This window comes from Phyllostomus hastatus, unplaced genomic scaffold (assembly GCF_019186645.2).
Source record: "Phyllostomus hastatus isolate PE091 unplaced genomic scaffold, TTU_PhHast_1.1 phas_contig_137, whole genome shotgun sequence".
NCBI lineage: Eukaryota > Metazoa > Chordata > Mammalia > Chiroptera > Phyllostomidae > Phyllostomus > Phyllostomus hastatus.
In genome coordinates this window covers 12,522,001-12,548,497 of record NW_025333583.1, presented here as the reverse complement: position 1 = coordinate 12,548,497, position 26,497 = coordinate 12,522,001, and the positions used below count along the sequence as shown (strand labels likewise).

At 34.8% G+C, this 26,497-nt stretch overlaps 1 protein-coding gene across 2 annotated transcripts in view; it reads left to right on the top strand.

Annotated features, from left to right (window-relative positions):
* SPAG16 (sperm associated antigen 16) overlaps positions 1-26,497 on the top strand; it is a 734,031-nt gene that overhangs the window by 39,048 nt on the left and 668,486 nt on the right. For both annotated transcript variants that reach the window (XM_045853989.1, XM_045853998.1), the window contains exons 7-10: positions 525-642; positions 4,157-4,222; positions 6,398-6,467; positions 15,851-15,963. In XM_045853989.1, coding sequence (XP_045709945.1) covers positions 525-642; positions 4,157-4,222; positions 6,398-6,467; positions 15,851-15,963 — 367 coding nt within the window. The remainder of the gene's footprint in view (positions 1-524; positions 643-4,156; positions 4,223-6,397; positions 6,468-15,850; positions 15,964-26,497) is intronic.

Sequence of the window (26,497 nt, the reverse complement as noted above, 5' to 3'; positions counted from 1 at the left end):
AAGAACTATTAAAAACATTTTGAAATAAAACAGATTCTTAAAGGTGTTTATATCATAAGAAATATATGTAGTCACATATTTCTTCTATGAGATATCAAAATATTTTTATACCTTATCTTCTTAATATGAGATTAATCAAACTTGCTTTCAAGAACATCCTTTAGTTTATTTTGATGTGAATGACACTTTGTGTTTAATCATCTTTTGTTTGTAATCCTTGTCTATTTAAAAATTTTTTCCAAATTGACTAAAGGATTCAATTTTTTCTTCTTTCAGTGATCTTTTGAGTGCATATTTAAATACAGAGAAATATGACTTTTTAACTCTCACGTAAGGTTGCAGGGAAGTTGTGTACCATATAATACTCCTTGCACTTCTTGGTTCTGTTGTGTTGACCTTTATATGGTTATTCATTTTTTATTCTGATGCAAAAAAAGCCAAAAGAAAAATAAAATGTTCAGATGTTAAATGGAAATCACTGATTTAACTGAATTACCCTTTAAGATGGCCTTTATTTTTCATAGGTTGAAGTTACATTATGCATCTTATGAACCAACTATAAGGGTGTTACTTGAGAAGCATCAAACTTTACTGAAGCAGAAAATGATGACCTCCTTGGAAAGAGACAAAGCAGCCAAGAAGGTAAAAAATCAGATACTCAAAATTATTTTTAACCTTTTATTTTTTATAAGAAAATTAGAAATGCTGGTTTTGTTTCTGAGATAAATTTAAAAAGTTTTCACCACTTTTCATGTTGTAAAAAAGATGTATTTAGAAACATTTAGAAAAATAATTTTATCAATTTTGAATATTTTATACATTTTATTTTACTAAGATGTGCTTTTGAATATATTATCCATTTTATTTTATTAAGACATGCTTTATGCAAGTGTATTTGGTCTTTTATCGAATGTAAGCTTTAGCTAACTAAAATGGAAAACATCACTTGTGAGTCTTTGTGCTTGAATTTTAATTTTGTACTCTTGAATGTTTGAATTCCATTATTAGTAATATTGCATAAAATGAATTTAATAGTAATTTACATTTTTATGGCATTTTAGGTCACACCTTCAGCGATTCATCTCTTATCTCCTTTTTATCTAACCTGCTCCCCAGCCTGCCAATAAGAGCCATGACTCTACATCTTGGCTTCCTGCACACTAGATTCAGTTTGTTCCTGCTTCTTGCCATGTGGCCAGCTGAAACTTTTGCCGCACATCCTACTCTCCTTCTCCTCCTGGTCTCATGTTTATTTTCCTGTTGTCTTTCTCCAAGAAGGATTCCATCAGTGACCTGGCCATGCATTCCCAATGACCATGTATACTTTGACATCTCCGACAGACCCCTTGGACTGAGTTTCTCAATTCAAGAATATCAGGGCCTCCCAGGCATCCATGCTGGCCAGTGCCTGCCCCCCGCCTCCGGATGGTTGATTTCCGCATCTGCAACCTGTCCAGCCCTGGGTCTGCCACTCAGTCCTCCTGTCTCTAACACGAGGGGAACTTCTGTGGCTAGATCAAAGGCCATACTGAGAACACATTTAGGGCACATACAGTCTTTTTGTTTCAAATTGCTCCTCACTGGTCTAGTTAAAGGGGCTAAGGACTTGGAAGGTAGCTATGTGACCCTTCAGGTCGTTTTACCCATAAGTCTGTTTTCTCACCTATTAAACAGACAGATAACTTGCCTTATAGTTGACATTTATCTAAAATGAAAACGTTTAAAAAATTAACATCTCTGTTTATATGAGGCAGGGTTGAATTTTACACACTGCCATTCAGATGTTCAAAGAATTTTGCTTTTATTATCTGCAACTTATTTTGTCCTTGAACCACTACCTCTGCTGAAGGCAAAAGAAAACACAGCCTGTTATTAAAGACTGTTCAGATCTTTCTGGGTTACAGCAGTCTCCGACTGTAACACGGCATGCTACAATACCTGACCATTTAGCTATCGGTGTTTATTTTCTGTCTTCAGGTGGCATCCTCTTCTCCACATTCTTTCTAAGATGAATCCTAATACAGGGGGCACTTATGTATCCATATGACCTGAAGTCTACATGCCTTCCTTTCAGCCTTCACTTTCTTTCTAGTGATGTGTGACTGGTTTGGCCATATTCCTAGTGTTAAGGTACATGGTTCTCAGTAATTCTTTTGACTGAACTTAACATGCCTTGTGAAATCCAAGACCTCTCTGCTGTGAGATCCTTAACATCTGTGGCCTCATTGTCCTGACTCTCATTCTTGTCCTGGTTCAGTGCTTCAGATTTCATGTACGCTGTTGAGACATTGTATGGCTTCTGATTTCCCTACACTGCAAATACAATCATGGGCAATTTAGAAACCACCTAACATGTATCTACATAGATACACCTCCTTTAGTCAATTTTCATATTCCACCTGAAGAATATTATGTTTACACAACACAGTCCAAAATACAAAGGTTTCTTTAAGGGGATATCAGTTTTTCTATGTGATTCCATAAAAAGCTAAGAGCAAGCATTGTCTTCCTGAACTATCTGGCTTTATGTGCTCTTTGCTTCCAGCTAGCCCCATTTGGATTTTTAGCTTCAAAGGTGAATCACATCACTCACATGTGACCTCATGCTCTTTCTCCCTCTCAGGGACAGAACCCTGTGTATTTCTTTGTTCTGTTGGATTGGTTATCTTCCTGGCCTCTTCTACATCATTGGTTGTCACTCAACATCCTCACTTGTCCTAGACCGTTGTAATTTATACCTGTTATCACAGGGCCATTATTAATATCTTCCATTTTTATCCTAAAAAATCCATTTGGATAATCCTAGTGAGGAAAATTTAAGAGTTTATTATCTAAAAAGGTATTGTTAGGATTTATAAATATCTTCTATCGATTCTGCTATTCAAGATGCTAGATTCACTATAATTCTAGAGTGTCAGATTTGAGTGGAGATGCCATTTCTGCCACCATAGGTTTCACTATGGACTAGTGAACTAATGCTAAGACTAGGCACTTGGGTGCTCTTCTAGATCCGTTTTATGGCTGTTGGTGGAGAGTAGATGTAGCCACTGCCATTCTCAGGGTGAATTCCGTATTGAGCATAGTTCCTCACATCACCAGATTTTTTGTTGACTTTCTGTAATGGGTACATGTTATTGATGGAGCCTATGGAATATTCTTAGAATCCTAGTTACGAGAAAGGATTGTAGCATACACAAGGAAAGATGGAAGACTCACAAGTCACTAAATCCAGGGTTCTGAGTGGCCAAAGTGACTGTTAGATATTCCGTATACCAGTCTAAGCCTAGGATCAATTAGCATATTCTCCACACTAGGACAGAGAATATAGCCTCAGGCATATCAGGTCTGTCTTTGGAGAACACGCTGAGACTACCATTTAATAAGCTGAACAAACCCAGTCCTATTTTTTTTTCTGTTGAGTCATTTTTATCAGGTATACCGTGGGTATGCAGCCATGGATTAGCCTCTTAACTTGAATCTATTAGTGCGTCATAAACCTGTGGAATAAATTTACTGTGGAAAGGTATTGAAATGCAAGTGAAAATATATTAAAGTATTTGAAAAATACTTTATGTATGATCCAAAATGAAAGATACCAATTTTTATGTTTATTTTTTATTATGTCTCTGTTTTGATGTAGTTATGCTCTGAGAATTCACTCACTTTTAACATAACTTTTATGATATGAACTACAACAATGCAAAGTATATTGTGTTCTCTGTCTGGCTTCCTCAGCGTTGCTTCCTTAAAAGCCTTATTTTAATGAACATCGACTTTATTATGCCTTTCTGTAAACATGTAGACCTCTCAAATATCTTGCATGAAGAAAGATTAGAATTTTAAAATTTTAAATGCTATTCAGTTTGTATATAAAAGACTGAAAATAAACTGTGAGATGACAAAAATCTGTTTTCAGATTATTTTGATAGATAATAAACAGTGTAGCAACTTTGAAATGTATTTAAATCTTTTAGAAAAATCTGTAATTTATTTAAGTTTGACAAATGACCAACATTCTGATTTAGAGCCCCATATTCAAAATAAACATTTTTTATTTGTTAACATGTATGTTTAATAAATTGTATTTTATCATTTTGGGGCCACGGGGCTCTAATTCAGGAGATATTCTAAAATATATATAAATATATATTCTTAGGTGTGTCTTCTGAGAAGATGTAGAAGTAATTACACTCCAACAGCAATGAGTAAATCCTATGATCAGGTATTGGTTTCTAATGACAGTCTTTAATAAAATGAAATAGGGCTATTTGCAGGAGCGGCTGATTGTAGGCTGGGCAGGAAAACACAAGGTGAGTCTGGAACATTTAGAACATCTAGTTATGATAGGAAGTTGGGAAATGTTCGACTTGTAAGAAAAAGAAGAAAGAAGGAGAGGGGATTGGGAGGAAAAGAGAAAAAAGAAAAACAAAAAATTGGGGTATGTGAAGGGTTTGTTTTGGGCAACTACAGAGTTAGATGGACTACCAACCAAATTTGTTTTGGGTGTTGAGCCTGATGAGGCCATAGACACACTAAGAGGGTAAGAGTACAGTTTTTACTTAGATATTTGGGTTCTCGGGGAAAACAGCACATGCCTATGATGCAGGTTTGAAATGGCTGAGAGACCAAGGGAAGGAGACTGGCTTGGGGGTTTTATTGCGGTCAGGATCTGAGGCCAGGGTGAGAGTTCTCCAGTGCAAAGAGAGGCTTGTGAGGTTTAAATCTTCTACCTGTGCTGAAGGAGGGTGCACCCAGACCTTATCAGCTTGCCCAGAAGTGGGGCACAAAGGGAAGTGGGAATGTGAGCTCTAAAAGCTGATAGCCATCAAATGTAAACAAATGGAGTCAGATAGGGATCAGCCTTTAAGAGTTGCCACGGTCAAATTTGGAACAATTTGAGCAAGAAAATAAATAATATAGTATTGAATTATAACTCATGGTATAAAATAAGTGTTCATAATGATCTGAATAAATGGGAGATGAAAGAATAAAAGGGAGATGAAAAGAATCTCCTCAGAGGATTCCAGTGACATCTGTAGATAATCATTCCCTCTAGGAGGTGGAGCTTAATCCTTAAACTGTTAAATGTGGCTACACTTACTGACTTGCTTCCAAAGTGAGGTGGAAATGGGGAAAAAAGTAACTATACCATGGGGAAACCTGGCAAATAGTGCTGCAGGAAGGTGGTCAAAGTTAGTATCATCAGTGTTTAGTCCTGTCAATAGCACGGGCCCTTGATGTGATGTGCGAATGATACTGGCACCTCTCCTCTGGGGCGTTCCTCCCCCAAACCCTAACTACAGTCGAACCTTGAGAAAACATCAGGCAAACCCAAATTTATGGACCTCCTTTGAAATATTACCTGGCCAGTATTCGTGGGATCCTGGAACAGAAAAAAGGATATTGGAAAGCATTAATGAAATTAGAATAAAATATGGACTTCTGTTAATAATGTCCCAATATCATTTCATTACTGGTGACAAAAGTGCACAGTGATGCGTGATGTGAGCGAGGGGAACGGGGTGCAGGGTGTGCAGGAACTCTGTATTCTGTTTTAACTTCCATGTCGATTTTACACTGCTTTAAGTAAGAGGTGTATTTAAAAATTTTATAATGCATTTGGCATCCAAGAATAGATACTAATTTTTCACTCTTTTTTAAACCCAGGCATTTCATGAGCACCAGTCTATACATTCCAGTTTATTATCTGCTATTTTCTATTAATAAAAAAATATTGCTGCTCAGTGAAAGAAAAATTTGTGTATCTGCACATAATTAAACACATGGTGTTTGTGTTGGCATAATCGTATACAGTGAGGGATGAGATGACTTTTCAGGTTGAATTTTAAATTTAAGTCTATTGTTCAGAAAATATAGGGCATGGTATGCCACCAAACTAACAAGGGTTCTTAATTACAATATATGTTTAATAAAACAAGGAGTTTCTGTGGGTGGAAAATGAGCTAACAGTTTTAGGAATGACAGTAGTCTCTTCATATTTTACTTCCTAACTCATAACTGCCTCATCTTTTATGGACATAAGGATGAATTAAGTTGTGAAACAATTTGAACAGAGGAGAAACCTCTCGCAAAGTAAAGATCTGAATAATTATCATTCAAAATGTGCAGTGAGTATTCTTGATTCAGGAAATAATGCTGTGAAATAAATGATTCAAATGCTTACCCATATTAGGTAATACTTGCCTGTGGGATTTAGTTTAAAGTTAATAATTACCATTTTTTGCCATTAATGTTTAAAATTTTTAAATATATAGGACTTAATTCAAGAGAGATTACTTTTTTTTGTATTTTTCAAACAATACTTAAAATACTGCATTTTTAAACTTTTTTGAGTCACTTAGATTATAACTTTATATCTTTGGATTTTATTTTTTAGAATTCTGGACCTGGAACAAAATTAAAGCTTATGGAACCAGGGCGAAGTTACCAAGCTTCTAAAATTAGAGGTAAAAGTAAACTGATAAAACTATAATTTAATGTTGGTTGGTGATTTCAAAACCTTATCAGAGCTCAAAATTCTAGAGCTATTTAAAAGTGAATAAATGGTGTGGTAACTATTTTAAAAATTAAAATATTAATGAAAAGATCAAGAGGAAGTATAGATGTGATACTATACAGGTTAATTTTAGTGAAAAATCTAAGTAAACCATAACAGGAAGATTTCTGGCTGTGATAGAGTACCTGGTGTCAGACTAGTCTTCTCCCCATTAAAAAAAAACTCTGAAACTATATATATATATATATATATATATATATATATATATATATATCCATTGTATCATATATATATATATGTGTGTGTGTGTGTGTGTGGGTGGGTGGGTGTAATGTTTGTGTGTGTGTATATATATATAATATTGGACAGTGGAAAACAGCACAAGTCACAGAAGGCAAGTGACAAGGAAAATGTATAAGTTGAGCTCCATCATCACTATGACTTTGTGTCTTGGGAATTTTCCAATCTAAGCTTCATGAAGATGAAGATTAAGAAGATCATGTCACTCCTGCAAGAACTGAAAAGGCAAGCTGTGGAAGCAATTAGAATCTGTTGGAAAGGGCACCAGCTAAGGGAGTCCTTCCGAGAGCAGTGGTCCAGTTTGTGAAGGAGTTTACTATGAGTCCTTAGTTGATGGCTGGGCTACATATGCATGACTACCTGAGACCTGTCAGAGAGGAAAGATTCTGTAGGAGTGAGAGGGCACCAGAGAGTCTAGAGGTCAAGCAGTGATGGAAGACATTGAAGTTCCAGCCACGCCTGGATGGAGAGACCTCTTTAACGCCCTGGTAACACCATATTAACATTCAGCATCCTGTGTCCACCCTGTAAAACCAAAAATGAAGCTTATACCAAATTCCTAGAAGAACTAGAGTTTAGAGTTTGAATCGTGGCAAGTTAGCCTTGAGAAATATTTAGAGATTTCCATGGATCTACCATAACAAAACATAAAATTAAGCTTTGGAATTCAAGGTGATCAAAAACTTAAACTGTGTGACACAAAATGGCAGGCTGCCATGTGGGATGGGGACAATGGGGGGCAATGAGGGGCCATTCGAGAAGAAAAGGGGTAAAAGGACTCTTGCCGGCTGGTCCTGAGGAGGTGCCGTGCGGTTTTGGCTCAAGAACTGGAGATCGTGGTGACACAGCTGACGGTGCTGGGAACTGCCGGAGACCGGCCAGCCAAGCAGGGATTACTGGGATGGCTGGGAGGGTCTTGGAGAAGTGAGCTGCAGACTCCTGCTTTTCCTTCGGGAGGGCAGTACTTCTGACTGGTGTGCTCTGAGGCTGGCCTGACCCGGCACAGTGAGGACAGCGGGACTGTGTGTTTGTGGGTGCCTCTTCGTTTCTAAAGGGAGTGAGATTTAACAATAGAATTCCATCGTTTTTCTAAACCTGTATAACTTTTAATTAAATGCTTCCTTCCCTTTTTACAAAAGAAAATTAAACTATGTGCTAGAACAAACATTAATACCCTTCAGAGGAAGACAGTTGTCTGTTTGCTTTATAATCTCTCAACTATATTGTTTTGTATATAATTAAAATGTTCTAGATATGGTATAGAAATGTGAAAATATGACCAACAATTAAGACAAAAAGCAATAAATGGAAACCTACACTGATATGGCTCAGGTGTTAGATTTAGCAAATAAAAATATTAAGGAGGCTATTTGAATATGATCAAGGACTTATAGAAAAAAATGACATCGATAAGTGAAGAAATAGGGAATCAGGGCAGACTAATGGAAACAAAAAGGAAATAGAAATTCTAGTACTGAAAAGTACAGTAACTACAGTGAAAGTGTATACTTCTCAACAGATTGCATATAACCAAAATATCAGTGAATTTTATGAGATTAATAAAAATAATCTGTTGTAAAGACAAAATAGGAGAAAATGAAGTACTGTATTTTTCAGACTGTAAGACACACTTCCCCCAAAAAAAATTTGGGAGGAAAATGGGGGTGTGTCTTATAGTCTGAATGTAGCTTACCTGGCTCACTATGGGGGGGATTGGTGATGGAGTGGGGTCACAGGTTATTAAATAGTTTCCCACATTTTTTGCTTCAAAAATTTTTTTTCTATTTTTCTCCTCTAAGACCTTGGTGCGTCTTATGGTCCAGCATATCTTAAAGTCCTAAAAATAGGGTAACATACATGTAACTAGAGTCTCAAAGGAGAAAAGAATGAGAATAAGGCATAAAAATACTTAAATAAAAGATGACCTAAAATTTTCCAAGCTTGATGTAAAACATCAACTTACATATCAGAAGAAAAAGCATCTAACTGTAAACACAAAGAAAATCAGGCCTGGATGCATCATATTTAAACTGTTGAACATTTAAATGAGAAAATCTTTTTTGGTTTTGCATTCTATCTTATTTATTTATTTATGTATTTATTGCTGTTCAGTTCCAGTTGTCCTGCCTGTTTCCATTGCTCTCCTCTGAGAAAGTCTTGAAAGCAGCAAGGGAGTAAAGAAGTTACATAAGGGAGAAATACAAACCAAGGCTGATCTCACGTGACAAATAGTGAAAACTAGGAACAATGAAATGATAGCTTTAAAATGTGACAAAATTTTAAATCAGAATTTTATATGCAATAAAAATGTTCTTCAAATATTAGGGTGAAATGCAAATATTAGGGCTAAGAGGTTTTGTTGCAAGCTGTGGTGAAGTGCAGCAAATACTAAAGGATTTTCTTTGCCCTGGAAGAAAAGAATGCCAGAAGGAAACTCAGATTTACAGAACGGAATGCAGAGATTAGAAATGCTAAATTCTGGTTAATATAAAGATTAAGTTTTTCTCTTTTTAATATCCTTAAAAGAAAATGACTGAACTCTACACTTTAAAAGTATGCCTTTTTGTCCTGGCTGGCGTAGTTCAGTGGATTGAGCATGGGCTGCGAACCTTAAAGCATCGCAGGTTCGATTCCCACCCAGTCAGGGCACATGCCTGGGTTGCAGGCCATGACCCCCAGCAACCGCACATTGATGTTTCTCTCTCTTTCCCTTTCTCCCTTCCTTCCCTCTCTAAAAGTAATAAATAAAATCTTTAACAAACAAACAAAAAAACCCCCAAAAAACTGCCCCAAAAGGATCATTTCTATAAAAAATAATAAAATAAAAGTATGCCTTTTGTTATATGTAAATTATACCTTAATGAAATTGATTAAAAAAACCAAATGATGGAAAACTCTAAATAGTAGAAAGACTTTGAAAGGGCAAATTTTCTTAATAAGCATACTGTTGTGTTATTTCCAGATGTCTATTCCCTGTGTTCTCTAATTAATTAAGGCTTAAAAGAAATATGTAGCATTGTTATGTTTAAAATGTTTTTCTTTACTTTGGTTCAGTAGTTTCTTTCCTAACATTTTATGTTAAAGAAATATCAGTTATGCTCAGTGATGCCTAAAGAGACTGTGCGTGTGGAAGTTTCTTGCAGCTGTATCCGTAGTAACCAAACAATGCAAGCAATAGTAACCTCTAACCACAAGTACATGTTTAAATAGAGTTGTTTAAATAGAATTGATCATACAATGCTAGAAAGTCTTTAAAAATCATGTGTAAGAAGATACTCATCTTATTATGTTAATATAATTTTAAGACAAAAACATTTATGTAGTATGAGGGTTGTCTGTTAAATATATGTATAGAAGAATGATTGGAGGATGAACAAGATGTTTACATAATTCTCTTTGTGTGATGTAAAACACACATCACACAAAGATTATTTTCTACAAAATAACTACATTTTCTACACAAATGTAGAAAATAACTTAATCATCTTTTTTTAAAGATTTTTAAAATTTATTTTTAGAGAAAGGGGAAGGGAGGGAGAAAAACATCAATTGTGGTTGCCTTTCGCATGCCCCTTGCTGGGGACTGGCCCACAGCCCAGGCATGTGCCCTGACAGGGGATTGAACAGGCAATGCTTTGGTTCACAGGCCAGCCTCAATCCACTGAACCACACCAGCCAGGGCTAATCATCTTCTAAGTTTGTACCCTTTGACCAACATGTCCTCAGTTCCCCCAACTCGCACCTACATCTTTAATCAGAGACCCAAATAAAGCACCTTAGCCTTGAAAAAGAAAAAGGTACCCAAAGGGTTAACAGTTGTGGTTATTGTGGAGGAATTGACTTTTTTCTTTTGTATGTCTATATCATGTATTACTTTTACAAGTTAAAAAATAAAAACAATAAATGTTTCTAATTAAAAAATTATTTTCTGTATTTTTTGCTTACTGCATTTGCTTATATGTATGTTTACATAAAAAACTACGTTTTATATGTAGATAACCTTTAAGTATATAATTGGATATAAATATGAGAAGATATTATCATACTCTTAGAAACTCTAGCTCCCAAAGTGACTAAAGATTGTGATTGAGAAATAATATAAAAAAGGCTTAACGCCTTTTATAAAGGGGTGTCAAACTCATTTTCACCAGGGGCCACATCAGGTTTGAGGTTGCCTTCAAAGGGCCAAATGTAATTTTAGGACTGTGTAAATGTAACTATTCCTTAACAGTTAAGCGAGAGCCCAGTGCTGCCACCAGGTAGAAACAAGGTGCTGGGCCAGGTAAAAGAAGGTGGAGGGCCGGATTTGGCCCGCGGGCCTGTGTTTGCCACCTGTGGCTTAAAGGTTGAGGAACTTTGTGCACTTGGTTGATGCTACATCAGTTAATCTCTAATGCTACATTTTACTCTAATAGTTTATGATTATGTATGTTTATTCTTGACATCTCCATTAAAATAAACTAATGGTTTAGATAACTCCTTTGTGAAATCATCTCCTGGTATTTAACGTAATTGAAAAATGAACACATTACATGTTTGTCTAAGATGACATTTATAAGTTACTTTGCATATCAACTTTGTAATTATATTTTGATCGATGACATTTTGAAGTAGCTTTTGATCAAAGGGAATGCATTCCTATCCAGCATGAAGAAATAGCTTCTTTTAGTTGAACAATTCTAATTATGTGAATAAAATTAATTTCTTAAATCCTGTAGTGAATAACTTTTGTGCTCCTTACAGAACTCACTCTAGTTTTAGATACAGGACTTGCAGTACCTTTTCCTAAGCTTCTGGTGTCAGCATTTGACTGTGTGATCTCTGTATCTGTCATCACTCTGCCTGCCTGATCAGCTTGGATCCTTACTTAGCCCGGGATTGTAATTCGAGAGGAAGTTGGCTTTATTGGTTATAAGTGGTTGTTCCTCATAAAGACTGCGGTCCTTCCCAATAATATCCATATATTTAATGCCTTCCCTCTTCCTTTGTTCATTTTAGATTGATTTTTAAAATATTTTATCTATTTTCTTTCTATCACTCATCTATCCAGTTACTTCGGGCAGTAGAAATTTTTAATATTAAAATTGTGTTCACTCTAGAGTTCAGGGAAAATGAATTGATTGTTGACTGAACTTTGGGAAAAGGAAAGGTTAATTGTTATTTAATTCAAATTGAGGGGATAAGACAAATATTGGACTCATTTGAAGTATAATTACTAAAGAAATTTAAACATGTCATATTTTTGGACTAATTAGTATCAGTGGGATACTAATTTTAAGATGGTAAAATATACTTAAAATGTTATCCATTTAACTGCTACCACCAGAAAGAATATTATTAATACTTTAGCATGTAACTATCTCACCTGAAAGCATTTTTAATTCTATATTTATTCTCATCTGGTGTGTAGAATAATAGAAAAATTCCTAGGAGAAATAGTGAGTTATCATTTACTAATTATTTGAAGTCACATTTTGTACTATTTTTTATTGTTATGAAAAATAATATGTATCAAATGTTTACAAGAAACCACACAAAAAACACTTAAGTATTACATATTATAGGATAAAACTTTTTTGTGCAGATTACTTACTTTCAAAAAGTTTATGAATTTGCTGGTTTTGATTGTTATGTTTGTGTTAGTTAATTTATATTACTTTGATTTCCTATAAGGTTGCAATTTGAATGCAATATTTTCTATTTCAAAAGCAGGTTGTAAAGATACATATCATTGTATTTTTAATATAACCTGTAGTTTATGATAAGGGATTGTGAATTCAAAACAAACAGCTAGTAATTGGAAATGTTTGGTGAGGTTTAAAACTGGAAGTTAACTTCCAGAGGAGTTAACAGAGGAAATAGATGTCACGCATAGTAAAGTATTCCTTAAGGTTTTTAGTTTAATTAATAGCTGCTTTTTCGAAGTTGGGTATCTTCTTGCTGCTCAGAATTGCATCACTAGATGCTAATTTTGAATAACTATATGGAGTCTATGGTCTAGTTTAGAAAATTTACTGACATTTCAGATATAACCTCTTCTGCCTTACCTGTATTACATTTTTGATTTCCAGTTAGATTTCCTCATGTTAGCTCACATCTGTCCTAATGTTAGATATTTTCTAGTTATCGTTCTGAGCTAGTTATGGATGATTTCTTTAAAATCTTTTTTTCAGTAAAATAATTCTCCTTTCAGCTGTGTATAATCTACAAGGAAGTGAGGGAATGGCATATTGGACATACTTAGGTATTTATTTGTTACATGAACATATGAGGTCTGTCCAGAAGGTATCCAGACATGTAATATGTAAAATTGAGACATTTATTGGAGAAGATACAAGAAACACTGTACTTAGGGCAGTGTGCAGTATTTCTGTACATAGGGTGCCTCAGTCCCCTTCAAAGTAGGCACCTTGGGACCTCACAGAGTTTTTCTAGTCACCATCAGCTCCCCCATCTTATTTTCCAGAATCTTATCAATGATTTGAAATCTTTTCCCATCAAAGGTGATTTTGGTTTTGGGAAAAGCCAGAATCACAGGGCACCAAATCTGGGATGTAAGGGGGCCAGATCACTTGGGTGATTTGATGTTTTGCCAAAAATTTCTGCATAGGAAGTCAAGCATGAGTGGGCTCATTGTGGTGATGAAAGTGTCAATCACCAGTTGCCCATAGCTGTAGCCTTCTGAATTATCTGAATAGTTTATGCAGAGGAATGTTCAAGCTTAACCCAAAATTTGATGCAGGTTCATTGCTGTACTCACTCAGTCATTTTGAATGCAATGGCCACACAGAACACATACTCACTCAATGGCATTTATTGCCCCCACTGGCTAGTACAATGAAGCCATCATTGTTTGCACATGCAGCATTGCAGTCCACTCTCCTTGGCTGCCAGGTTACGTCGATGTCACTCAAACCTTTCTTGTTATATTAACAATGGCTGGTCTTTTTTCTGGACAGACTTTGTATTCATATATTTTTGAGATTTAACTAGGGACCTGAACATGTTCAGTTAATGTTGGTCGAATATGTGTATCCATGAAGCAGTAGTTAAATGGGTGAAATTTAGCCCTGTAGTTACAGTAAATAAAATTTCTGGAAGCAAAAATGTATATATTTGATTAATGTTTGCTTTATTGCTCTTAAGGATTCGTACCTTCCTTAAAATGTTGATTGTGCCCAAGTAACATTTAGGAAACTGCATAGCACCTGTTAATACCATAGGCCTTGTGGTTATTAAGCATTAGATGATTAACATGAGGCTCTGAAGATAGAGACATGAACTTTGCTAGTATATTACTAAACATGAGGAAGTGCTATATGGACTAAGAAATTTATATGCAGTTAACTGTGAATGTGACACAGACTTTAATGTCTGAGACTTTCATTTTTTCTACAAACCTTTGTGTAAGTTAAAGTAATGTTTACCTGATGGAGAGTGGAAATTACATTTATTCTTGCTACATTGATAAATAAGAAATGTTATTTCTCTGCAAATTCCACATACATTCTGCAGTCTATTCTTGTTTTTTGGTTCCAAATGTTGATATTTTCCCCTAAAATATTGTTAAAGTCTGAATTTTATAATTTGCTTGTAGAACATCTGCATATAGTCATAAACCAAATTCTTTTTGGTTTTTGACTTTCATTTTTTATCCTTACCATTTTTTGTTTGTTGCTTTTTATTTTATTTTGCTTATGAACTGGTACTTAGTAATATTTTGCATACTACCTGAGATCTGCTCGTATTCCTAGAATTATCTGATGAAATCTTGAGTTTCTCCTCTCTTCCCTGTAGTTATTACTATACAAATTCTCCTGCTATATAAAAGAAATAAAAGGTAGTAAACATCACAGGATTATTGGCAGGTTTTCCAAAAATATTAAGGGTATATTCTGGTGGCTGTTATAAAGATCAATTAGGCATAAATGGTAATTATTATCATTATTAGGTTGTCACCTTTGGTCCCTGAGGAGAAAAACAATTTTTTTAACCTCAACAAGCTGTAATTGTTTCCTTTCCCCTGCACTTGAACTTCCCAGATGCTGAGGTGCTGTAACTAGCAGCACCGTTGAGTGAGGACAGGCAATTTGGATAGCCAAGTGTTCGAAGTCTTTCAGGAACTTCCCTGTAAAACTAAGTTACAAGACATTCTATTTGTATTTATTGTGGAGGTTATTTTGAGGATTTTCTCTTCTTTTATTTGGAACAGGTAGTGAGTGGGAAAGATTAATTGGGTAAAGGAAGAAACTAAATACCACCCGTGTGTCCCCCTGCCATTGTAACCTTTGGGCTCTTTGAGAGCCTTTACAGTGAAAATAACCATCCCGATATTTGTGTGTTCATTATCTTTTCTGTATTATAAACCTAGAGTTATAATTTACAGCATTGAGTTATTTCTTTTATTTATTAAGGGTTATGACCTTATTTTTTATTTGAAATCAGCTTCCTGTTTAGAAATACAAGAGAAAATTATGTATATTTAAACATGTATATGTATATGAAAGATGGAAAAGGGAAATATTTTTCCTATCACTTTTATTTTTCCCTCAGATGATTCCATTAGGACTGTTCTTTATGTCCAAGAGAGCGTGGAGACCAGTTTTACAGCTATATTGCAATATTACCCTGTGTTTCTCTTTCTGTTTTCCTCAATGTTTAGAAGCATAGAGAATAATATTTTATTAATGCAATATTCTTTTTAAAATCTCTTATTTATTATCCAGTTCCACTTGGGAAACTTTGTTATTGCTTACCATGCTCTCCTTTGACCCTCTTCTACTTTGTTTATAAATACAAGTAACTTTATAATAACAGGAATCTGGATATAATGTAATTGAAGGTTGGCTTCTGTGCTTTCTGACTGGCTTGCCATGCTATTTCACTAACCTTGCAGTAATGCCACCTGCATTTTGGGGTAATGAATTAGAGACTTCACTGATAACATTTTGGTATGGCTTTAATATTATTAGTTAAAAATAAATGTATCATGACTTTGGCTCCCATAATAATAATAAATGTATTATCTTGTAGTGGTTTCTGACTCTGAAAAGGACTGTGAACCAGAAGACCCTACTCAGAAAGGTTTTCTTCGTGAAGTCAGGGAACAAACCAAGTATAAGACAAGGATGAAGGATAATACAAAGGTATGATATTTATTTTTGCTGCCACTAATTTATACTTAACGCTCAGATCTTCAGATCCATGGGCCACATAGGGTACCATTATTTTACTCTGAAAGTTGTTTAGAGCTTATGTGCTTTATACACCCTTGGTGCAGAGGTAGAAAGAGGATGTCCTCAAGTGTTACATGACTAGTTGAGGGACACACCTATTTAGTGGTGGAGACAGCTCAATGAACCCCTCTGCCATATAACCTAACTTAGGCGTGGCCGTGTCTGCTCGCCTGCCTGCTTTTCTGCTTAAAATTACCTCTGTCTAAAAGAAACAACTACCAGATAATTTCTTATGTATTTATTTATTTGTTATTTTTTTATTGTTGTTCAAGTACAGTTGTCTGCATTTCCCCCCGCTCCCCACCACTCTCCCCACCCCAGCCATCCCCTCCTCCCTCCCATGATCCCACCCCATCTTGGTTTTGTCCATGTGTTTTTTACAGTTGTTCCTGAAAACCCTTCTTATTTATTTTTTCATAGTATAACTTCAGACTTTTTTTAGTCTTCTTTAAAAGTAGAATGGAAGGAATTAGATCCCATTTAAGAATCTCCTTGTGTCTGATCTGAGTGCCTTTGCTTTGCAATCGAGCAGATAGTTAAAATCTTCTACCATGATTAAAGAAAATTTTGCATTAAAAATGACTGGTCAGGCCCTGGCTGTTGTGGCTCAGTTGGTTGGAGTATTGTCCAGTATACCAAAAGTAGAGTGGGCGTGGGGAGGGAAAAACATCGATGTGAGAGAGGAACGTTTATCAATTGTCTCCCATCTGGGGATTGATCCCATAACCTTTTGGTGTACAGGATGATGCTCCAACCAACTGAGCCACCAGGCCAGGGCTGGTAATCTTTTGTGTGTGTGTGTGGTATTCAGATTAATATTTTATTGTTCCTTCATTATCACTATTAATTTATGGATTTATGGTATTTGTGGTAGACCCACTTTTCTAGTTAGACTGCTTCCAGCTTCCCCCCATGCTGGCAATCTTCCTACCAGGGCAGACCTGCTCCTTTTGCCACCATGACGCTTCCTTGCTCCTGTACCTGCCTTCAGTCTGAGTCTCTGCCAAATAAGCAGTGGTGGTGGGTGACTGTTGCTGCCAGTACTTCGTGCTTGTTCTGATTTGGGTAATGTTTGTTTATCTGCACAGAGGTTACCAGTTCAGGGAGCAAAGAAAGCATTCAGAACAGTAAAGGAAATAATAGAGTTAAGGATATACGTGTGATGATGGTGATTGTCATCAGGAACACTTTTATCTTCTAATGGCATAAGCATTCTCTTTCACATGGAAAGTCATACTTAGAAATGATATTTTGATTCATTCCATAAGTGCTTATGGCTTGTAAGACCTTACATTAGTAAGACCATGTGATAAAAATCTACTAAAATATAGGACAAGCGTATTATATACTTCTGCATAGTATATTATTTTTGGTGTTACATTAAAATATTTAATATAATAACTACAACATGCTAGAGAAATTCAGGCCTTACTAAAGAACTAAAGTGAAAAATAAGGAATTCTTCCTCTTTACACTGATTTATCATTTTTACTAATACTTAAAAAATTTTTTTCCAGCAAGTTTGTACACTTTGACCAATACCTCCCCAAATCCCCCACACCTGTGCCCCTGGTAACCACCACTCTCCTCTCTGTTTCTAAGTTTGTTTTTTTTAGGCTGCACATGTAAGTGATATCACACCCTATTCTTTATCTGTCTGACTTCACTTAGCGTAATGCCGTAAAGGCCCATTCGTGTCGTCTTAAACAACAGGATGTCTTTTCTCATGGCCGCGTAATATTCCATCCCATTGTGTGTGCATGTGTGTGTGTGTGTGCCTGTTCCACATCTTGTTCATGCATGCATCCAATGACAGATTCCTAGGTTGTTTCCATATCTTGGATACTGTGACTATTCTGCAGTGAACTTAGGAGTGCAGATATTTCTTCAAGATCCTGTTTTTATGTCCTTTTGAAATATATTTGGAAGTGGGATTGCTGGATCATACAGTAGCTTATGTGGAACATTCTTTCATGCACTTGTTGGCCTTTTGTATGTCTTATTTTTTGGACAAATATTCATTTTCTCTACCTGTATTTTAATTAGATAATTTTTTGTTATTGAGCTTATGAGGATACGTGTGTATGTGTGAGTGTGTATTCAGATATTTACCCCTTATCAAATATGTGGTTTGCAAATATTTTCTCCCATCCCATTCATTTTGTTGACTCTCTTGCTGTGCAGAAGATGTTTAGTTTAATGGAGTCCCAATTATTGATTTTTTCCTTTTGTTGCTTGTGCTTTTGGTGTCATATTAAAAAAATCATTGATAAGACCAGTGATGTGGGGCTTTTCCCCTATTTTCTCTAGAGGTCTTACAGTTTCAGGTCTTATGTTTAAGACTTTAATCCATTTCTAGCTTATTTTTTGGAGATGATATGAGATAGGGACTCAATTTCATTTTCCTGCATGTAGTTATCTTAGTTTTCCAGTATCATTTATTGATCCATAGAGTATTCTGGACTCTTGTCAAATATCTGTTGACTGTATATGTGGAAGTTCATTTCTAGTTTATCTATTCTGTTCTATTTGTCTTTGTGCCTATTTTTGTGTTCTTACTGTTTTGGTTACTATAGCTCTGTAGTATAGTTTAAACCCAGTAAAGTGGTGCCTCCACCTTTATTCTTCTTTCTCAGGATTGTTTAGGCTATTTAGAGTGTTGTGTGGTTCAGTACAGATTGAGGATTTTTTTCTTTTTCTGTGAAAAATGTCATTGGAATTTTGATAGGGATTGTACCGAATCTGTGTATGGTGTTATGTAACATTCCACTGGGCCAAGAGACCGTAGAAAGGGTGTGACAACTCCATCATTACATGAAGAGTGTAGTAAGGGAATTTATGAGGTGTGTCTTGGGCAGCAGCAAGATGACACAGATATCCTCCTCTGTGCTTCATGGTAGGTGCAAAGGTGTTTCATAGAACAGGTTGGGATGGATAAGGGTACTGGGCATGGCCTGCCTCACAGAAGGGGAGATGCCTTTGGTGCTCCCAGGGAAGGGTAATAGCCTGTTCCAGGAACCAGCACAAACCTTGCTGTGGGGCATGAGGGAGGGGTGGCTCAGACAGTCTCTGAGGGGCTTTCAGGGAAGCAGTCCCTGGTCTGGCCAGAATCTAGCTGGCAGGTGTTGGTCTTGCACAGATCAGACAGTGGTCGCATCATGGAATAGTCTCTCCTCCACATGACTTTTGGCAGTATGGACATTTTAACAGAATTAATTCTTCTGATGCATGAGAATGGGAATATTTTTCCATTTGGGTTTTCTTCATTGTCTTTCATCAATGTCTTGTAGTTCTCATTATACATATTTTTCACTTTTGGTTAAATTTATTTCTAAGTAAATTATTGTTTTTGATGGTATTGTGAACAGGATCGTCTTCTTTATTTCTTCAGATATTTTGTTGTTAGTGCATAGAAACAACTGATTTATTTATGTTGATTTCATATCCTGCAACTTTACTGAATTAGTTGATTAAGTTCCAACAGATTTTTCGTTGAATCTTTAGCATTTTTTATATGTACGATTATAACATCTGTAAATAGACAGTTTTACTTCTTCCTTCCTGATCTAGATGCCTTTTATTTCTTCATCCTGCCTAAGTGCTCTAGCTGGGACTTACAGTGCTGTGCTGCGTGAGTGCTGTGCTGTGTGAGTGCTGTGAACGGGCACCCTTGTCTTGTTCCTGAGCTTAGAGGAAAAGTTATCAACCTTTTATTGTTTAGTATGATGTTGTCTGTGGGTGTCTTGTATATGACCTTTATTATATTAAGGTTTGTTTATTTTATTTTTTTTAGATTTTTTAATTTTATTTATTGTTTAGAGAGGGAAGGGAAAGAGAAAGAGAGAGAGAGAGAAACATCAATGTGCAGTTGCTGGGGGTCATGGCCTGCAACCCAGGCATGTACCCTGACTGGGAATCGAACCTGCAACACTTTGGTTCCCAGCCCGCGCTCAATCCACTGAGCTACGCTAGCCAGGGCTGGTTTGTTTCTTAAATATGCATTTTATTGAAGGTTTTTATCATGAAAGGATGTTGAACTTTGTCTAATCATTTCTTGCATTTATTGAGATAATCATATGTCTTATATTTCATTTTATTACTGTGATACCACATTTACTGATTTGCTTATGTTGAACCATCCTGACAACCCAGGGATAAATCCCATTTGATCATGGTACACAATTTTAGTGTATTGTTGAATTCAGTTTGCTAATACTTTGTTGAGAATTTTTGAATTCATGTATGTTAGGGATATTGGTCCATCGTGTTTTTGTTGTGCCTTATTATGATTTTTGTATTAGGGTAATGTTGGGCTTGCAAAATGAATTTGGGAGTGCTCCATTCTCTTCAATTGTTTAGAAGATTTTGTGAAGGGTTGGCATTAAATCTATAAATATAAGGTAGAATTCACCAGTGAAACCATCTGGTCTTGACCTTTTCTGTGTTGGGAAGTTTTTGATTACTTATTTATTCTGCTTATATTAGTCTGTTCACATTTTCTGTTTCTTCCTGATTCCTGGAATCTACCCACTACTTCCATCTTATCCAATTTGTTGGCATATAATTGTTCATAGTAGTCTCTTATGACCCTGTGTATTTCTGTGCTGTAAGTTGTAATATCTATATTTTCTCTTTCATGTCTGATTACTGTATTTTGCTGTGTATAATGCATATTTCCTTGCCCAAATTTTTGAGGGAAAAGTGAGGATGTGCATTATACATGGGTAGTACTAATTCCATATCTATATAAATGTTTTAATTCTTTTATTTATGCTTATACATTAAAAGTATAACTCTAGAAAGCTATAATGATATCTATATTCAAAATAATACCCTGGAATATGATAATCGGTTTTGTTTCCAAATATAAATAAATTAAAAATTAAATTAAATAATTAAAAAGATTTGTTTTCCTGAAAGTTTGGGGCAAAAGCACGGGTGCTCTTTTTACATGGGACATGGCAAAATACAATATATTTATTTGAGTCTTTTTTATTTCATCTTGCTAAAGGTTTGTCAATTTTATTTATCTCTAAAAAGCATTGCTTTGTTTTGATCTTTTCTATTGCTTTTCTTGATTTCTAAGGCTGTGAGGAACTGGCCTTGAAGTTTCATTTGCAGAACATATTTACTTAAGCTAAATATTGTTTTGGTTGTATTTAGGGAATCTGGTGGAGGTTATGGGGCTTTCTAAAACTCATTTCCATGGACTACCTTAGGAGCATTCTAGACTGTCTTTAACAGTCCGCTCTGTGTAGCATTGAATATTTCTTCCTGAAACGTGCCCCTATAAACTGGTCTTCTTTAGACAACTGTGTATCTTGACTTCTCAAGTCTGTGAGCCATCTGGCTTTCTGATATGTAATAGTAATTCTTCTATATATTTCTATAACATTGTAAATCCCTTCTATAAGGTTGAGTTAATGTGAGACTATACTTTAAAGTTAATTGTTTTGTTTTAAATTATTTTACCTTGAATTAAGGTAAACAATTTTGTGTAAACACTGGGAAAGCAGTTTTCTTCTGTCTTTAAGCTAATCAGTAGGTTACTAGTCAATGGGTTAGTTTTGTAAAGATAACTCTATACTATAACACAATTTCCTCTACCTGTGAAATATATTTTACTCTAAGGGAACCAATTACACAATTAACTTAATAATTTTATAATCACATTAGTCACAGAAGAAAAAAATTACTGCTTTAATGAGGCACTAAATGGTGATTATACATATGAAACTTTCAATGTGCCAATATATTAAAGAAAAACAGAATGGAAGAATTCAATATATTGTGGATCTGAATAGTTTTAAAAGGTAATATTTATGTTTAGAATTTATTATTCACTATAGAGGTGGAAATCCTTGGCATTAACTATAGTTCAAAACTGTTGTTTAAATGACTCCTTGAAGACTTAAATTTGGAGCTTGTAACAATCATAATTCCTGTGCATTCCAACTTATATCTATTAAAAATCTACCATCCACCTTGTGTCCTGACCTACGTACTCAGTAATTAGGCAGGAAAAGTGAAAATGTACCACCACTATTACAAGTAAGTCAGGAAAGTGGGGAGAAAATTAAGAAAGATAAGGGATTGCTAACTTGTTCCTTCCATCCTTTTACTACTAAATTTAATTCTTAATATCTTTCTGGTTAGAGTGTAGACATGCTGTCTAAATGAAAAGATCCTATCTAGGTTATTATGCTTCTACATGTAAATGGATTTATGTTCTTATTACCCCTTTTATATTTCTGATAGAAAACATGTTTTAAAGTATTGTAGAGTATTATCAATAAGACATAGGTATTTCTCCTCCAAAAGGATGGTAACAGAGGACATGTGGGGAAGGCTATATAAACACTACAATGTACACAACAAAGTTGTATACATTGCCCATATAGCCCATAGCCCATAACTTAAATATTTAAATGCTGTTAAAGGATAAAAGAACAAATACCCATTATGTTTGGGGAAGTATTTATATTTTCATAAATAAAATTAAAAAATCTTACTAAAAGAACAATTTTAAAGTTTCTACATACTAAAATTTTTAATTACTTACCTAGGCAAAAGCTGGCTTAGCAATAATTATTCAGAATGTATTTGAAGAAAAAAATTAGCTGAAGTTGAAATGTTTATTAAAGTGGCCTTTAAGTTCAATTAATAATTTAAGTTACATTATTTTTTGTCAATTAATTTTGTTTGCTAATAGCATATGTTATCTAAGAATGGCCTTTCAAAATTTATAGCTTGTACTACCAATATACAATAGCCATTAAAATAACTGCTTTCTAATAAGCTATGAATGAGTTTTCATAGATTTTTTTCCCATTTATCTTAACTTCTTTTAGGTCTTTAGAAATTTTATATATATATATATATATATATATATATATATATATATATATATATATATATATATGTGTGTGTGTGTGTGTGTGTGTGTGTGTGTGTGTGTATACACACACACATATCTTTTGATAAGTGAGGAAAAGAATACATTTTAGCTTGAATGTAGAGCTTTCATAATGTACCTTTGCATAAGTTAACTATCATAACATCATAACCCTTTTCCCTTCAGCATAGCACCTGTTAACTGCTGTGCCATGTTCTTTGGTAGAAGGGTTTATTAGAGTATGAATTACTTTGAAGCCTAATCTGTATTTGAAACCCAAGTCTACCACTTATTACTTGTGCAAACCTGGGCAAATACCTTCTGTGCCTCCAACACTATAAGCTGGGAAGAATATTATGTGCATGTAAGGGGCTTTTGTCACAATTTAATGAAATAATATGTGTAATATATCTAGCATAGCACCTATTTAAAATTGATACTGATGAGATGATTGAGATGATGGTGTTTCTGTGGAAGAGATTATTTACCTGAATATAAATAATACTTAATACCATTTCATTTTTTTGTGTGAAATATGATATAGATGACACTTGATAGAAGTCTGTTAAAACTTCTAGATTCATTCCTTTTAACCATTTTTGTCATTTTATTACACATTCTATGACTTGAATAATGAGGCAGTGGTTTTCTGTGATTATAGGTATGGTCTCCCTAATTCAGATTACGTGCAAACAAAGATAGGGAAATCAGAGCAGAATGGAGGCTAGTTTGATGTTCTAACATGTGCATTTTTCTGTATTGTGTTAGTGTTAGAAAATGCTGTTAGGTTTATAAGCATAGTATACACCTCTCAACTTCTTTAGGAGCTATTCTATATTTTGATTCACTTAATGAACAATTTACATCTTATTTAATATCTTTCTTATAACATCTGTGGGTGATTATGTAAAACAGATTAAAGTTTAAATACAATGGAAATATGAAGCGCAGAGAAAGGGTTTCTTCAGCTCTGACATGACAGTGCGCAGCATCCTGACGGGTGTACCACACACTGGTGATGGTCATGGTACCCTTCAAGAGCAGCTATGTACCCTTCTATGCTGATATTTCGCGTTTACTAGAGGAAATTTAGTTACATTTTTGCCTACTATTCTTGAATATTGCTATGTATGTATTTATTTATTTGCCTAAATATCACTGTGAGTTTGGCATCAACTCACGATCTGCCTGATATTTTGCCAGTAATTGTGAATGTTACATTAGTATCTAAAATCATTCTGTTTATCAGATATAAAGTTGCTAAAATGGAGATTAGTTTTATATTTTTTTAGAGTTTAGAAATATGGGAGGCATTAAAAAGTCTATAACCATGTGCAAATGGGAATTTTAATGCCTATAATTTGGTGATAATGTTGAATGTCTTCCACAGTTGAAATAATTCATTAAAAATCCCTGAGGGGTTTTTATTAATAAAATCTTGCCATGTTAAATACACAAGGATTAGCCAATGTGTTTATAAGTCTGTTCTGAGTAGAAAATAAAATATATAGAAATATGTCACTATACTAAAAATATTCTGCTTAAATAAAGAACAAGTAAATGTGAATCAAAATAAATGCAATTAAGAAATACTAATTATTTTCAGGTCCATAACTATTTATTTTGAATTATGCATAAGCATAGATTATTTAGAAAATACAGAAATGAGATTATAATAATGCTCAGGGTTTTGAAAATTTCAGTTAGTATTAATTTCTACATTATATTTCAGAATAACAACTTTATGGAACATTATGGATTTGTGCATTAAATATGCAATAATTTAAAAAGTAAATATTTTCAAGTAAATTTTAATTTAAATATGTGATTATAATATATATTAAATTAGATATGCATATTATATAAAATAATGTAATATATAATGTATGTAGTCTTCTGTGGCTTTTTTCACTTGGTGTTTTGTTTCTACGATTGTTCATGTTACTATATATGGCTATATAGTTTATTTTAAAATATTTACTGTCCTATTCTGTGTTAATACGTGCTCAGGTTGTTTTTACAGTCTTGGTCTAATAAACAATGCTGGCATGAATAATTTTATATGTATGCAGGTGCACATACACAAGATTTTCTGTAGGACAGTAATCTAGGAGTGGAATGGCTGGATCACTGGGGATGAGGATGTTACGAGATAGTGGCATATGCTTTTCCAAATTAATTAAACATGTTTACAAATCCAGTTTCTATCATTCTAAACCCTTTCCAGTAGTTAGTATTCCCAGGACTCTTGATTTTTGCCAATCTAATAAGTAAAATATGTTACCTATTGTTTCCTATTTTCATTTTTCTGATTAATAATTAAGTTAAACATGTTCTTTGAATAGGCAATTCATATGTTAGCTTCAATGAAATGTCAGTTCATAAATTTTTGCCCATTTTTCTATTAGGTTATTAATCTTTGCAGTGTATCTTAGATACTCATTTTTGATCAATTAAATGAATGTAGATATCTTACCCCAGATGGTGACTTATATTTTCTGTTTTTACAGTGTCTTTTAATGAATAGCAGTCATGTTTTATTTTGTCATGTTTTACTACCAAAATAAAGTTTTTATTAAAAAAGAAATAATTCAGAAAAAAGTTTTCATTTTAATGTAGACAAATTTGTCGATACGTTTTTATATAGTAAGTTTTATTGATACTTCCTTGAGATTCTCTTCTATCCCAAGGCCAGGATGCTTTGCTTGTATATTTCTTTTAGTGTTTTTGTTTATGATTTATTTTTCTCATCATCAAATATTTCCGTGTGTAATTCCTAAAAACATAGACATTCCTGTACATAATGACAATACATGTAATTATTTAAAGAAATAAACATTTTTACAATACTATATTTAAGCTACAGAATTTAGTTAAATTTTGCTGTGTTCTGCTATTGTTTGAGATTTTTTTAAAAAACCTTTGTGTTATAAGACTTCCAGTAAAGGTGGATGTGTAGGTAGATGCACTTCACCCTCTCATTCAACCATAGAATTACAACCAGATCTCCAAACTAATAATACCCAGAACTGTCAGAAAACTGAGCTGTATGGAAGTCTGACAATCAAGGATTTATAGAAGACACATTCATCTAGACATGCAGGAGGGGTAAAGTCACGGAGACAGGCGGAGAGGCAGTGTGGTGGAGAGATGACAGCAGAATGGATGGGAGGGATATATTCAGTGCAAGTGATCCCAGCCTCAGGCCACACAGCCCAGGGTGCCAGCACTGGGAAGATAGATCCCCGTTATTCTGACTGTAAAAACCAGTGGGGTTTGGGGTGGCAGAAGAAACTGCTGGATTTTCGCCACTGAAAGGGCCAGCACTGTCTTAGGTATGCAAACCCACCCACTCCAGGATTCCCCACTGGTGCAGCAGCTGGAAGGGTACCAGTTGCACATGGGAAGTGGGTGAAAAGACTGGAAACAGGACAAGCACCAGGTGAACTCCCAGAAGCCAGGTGGTGGCATTGCTCCTCTCTAAGTGTCCCCGCATGGACACAAAGCAAGTGGAGAAGTGGGTTCTGCACCCAGGCAATTACCTATGGC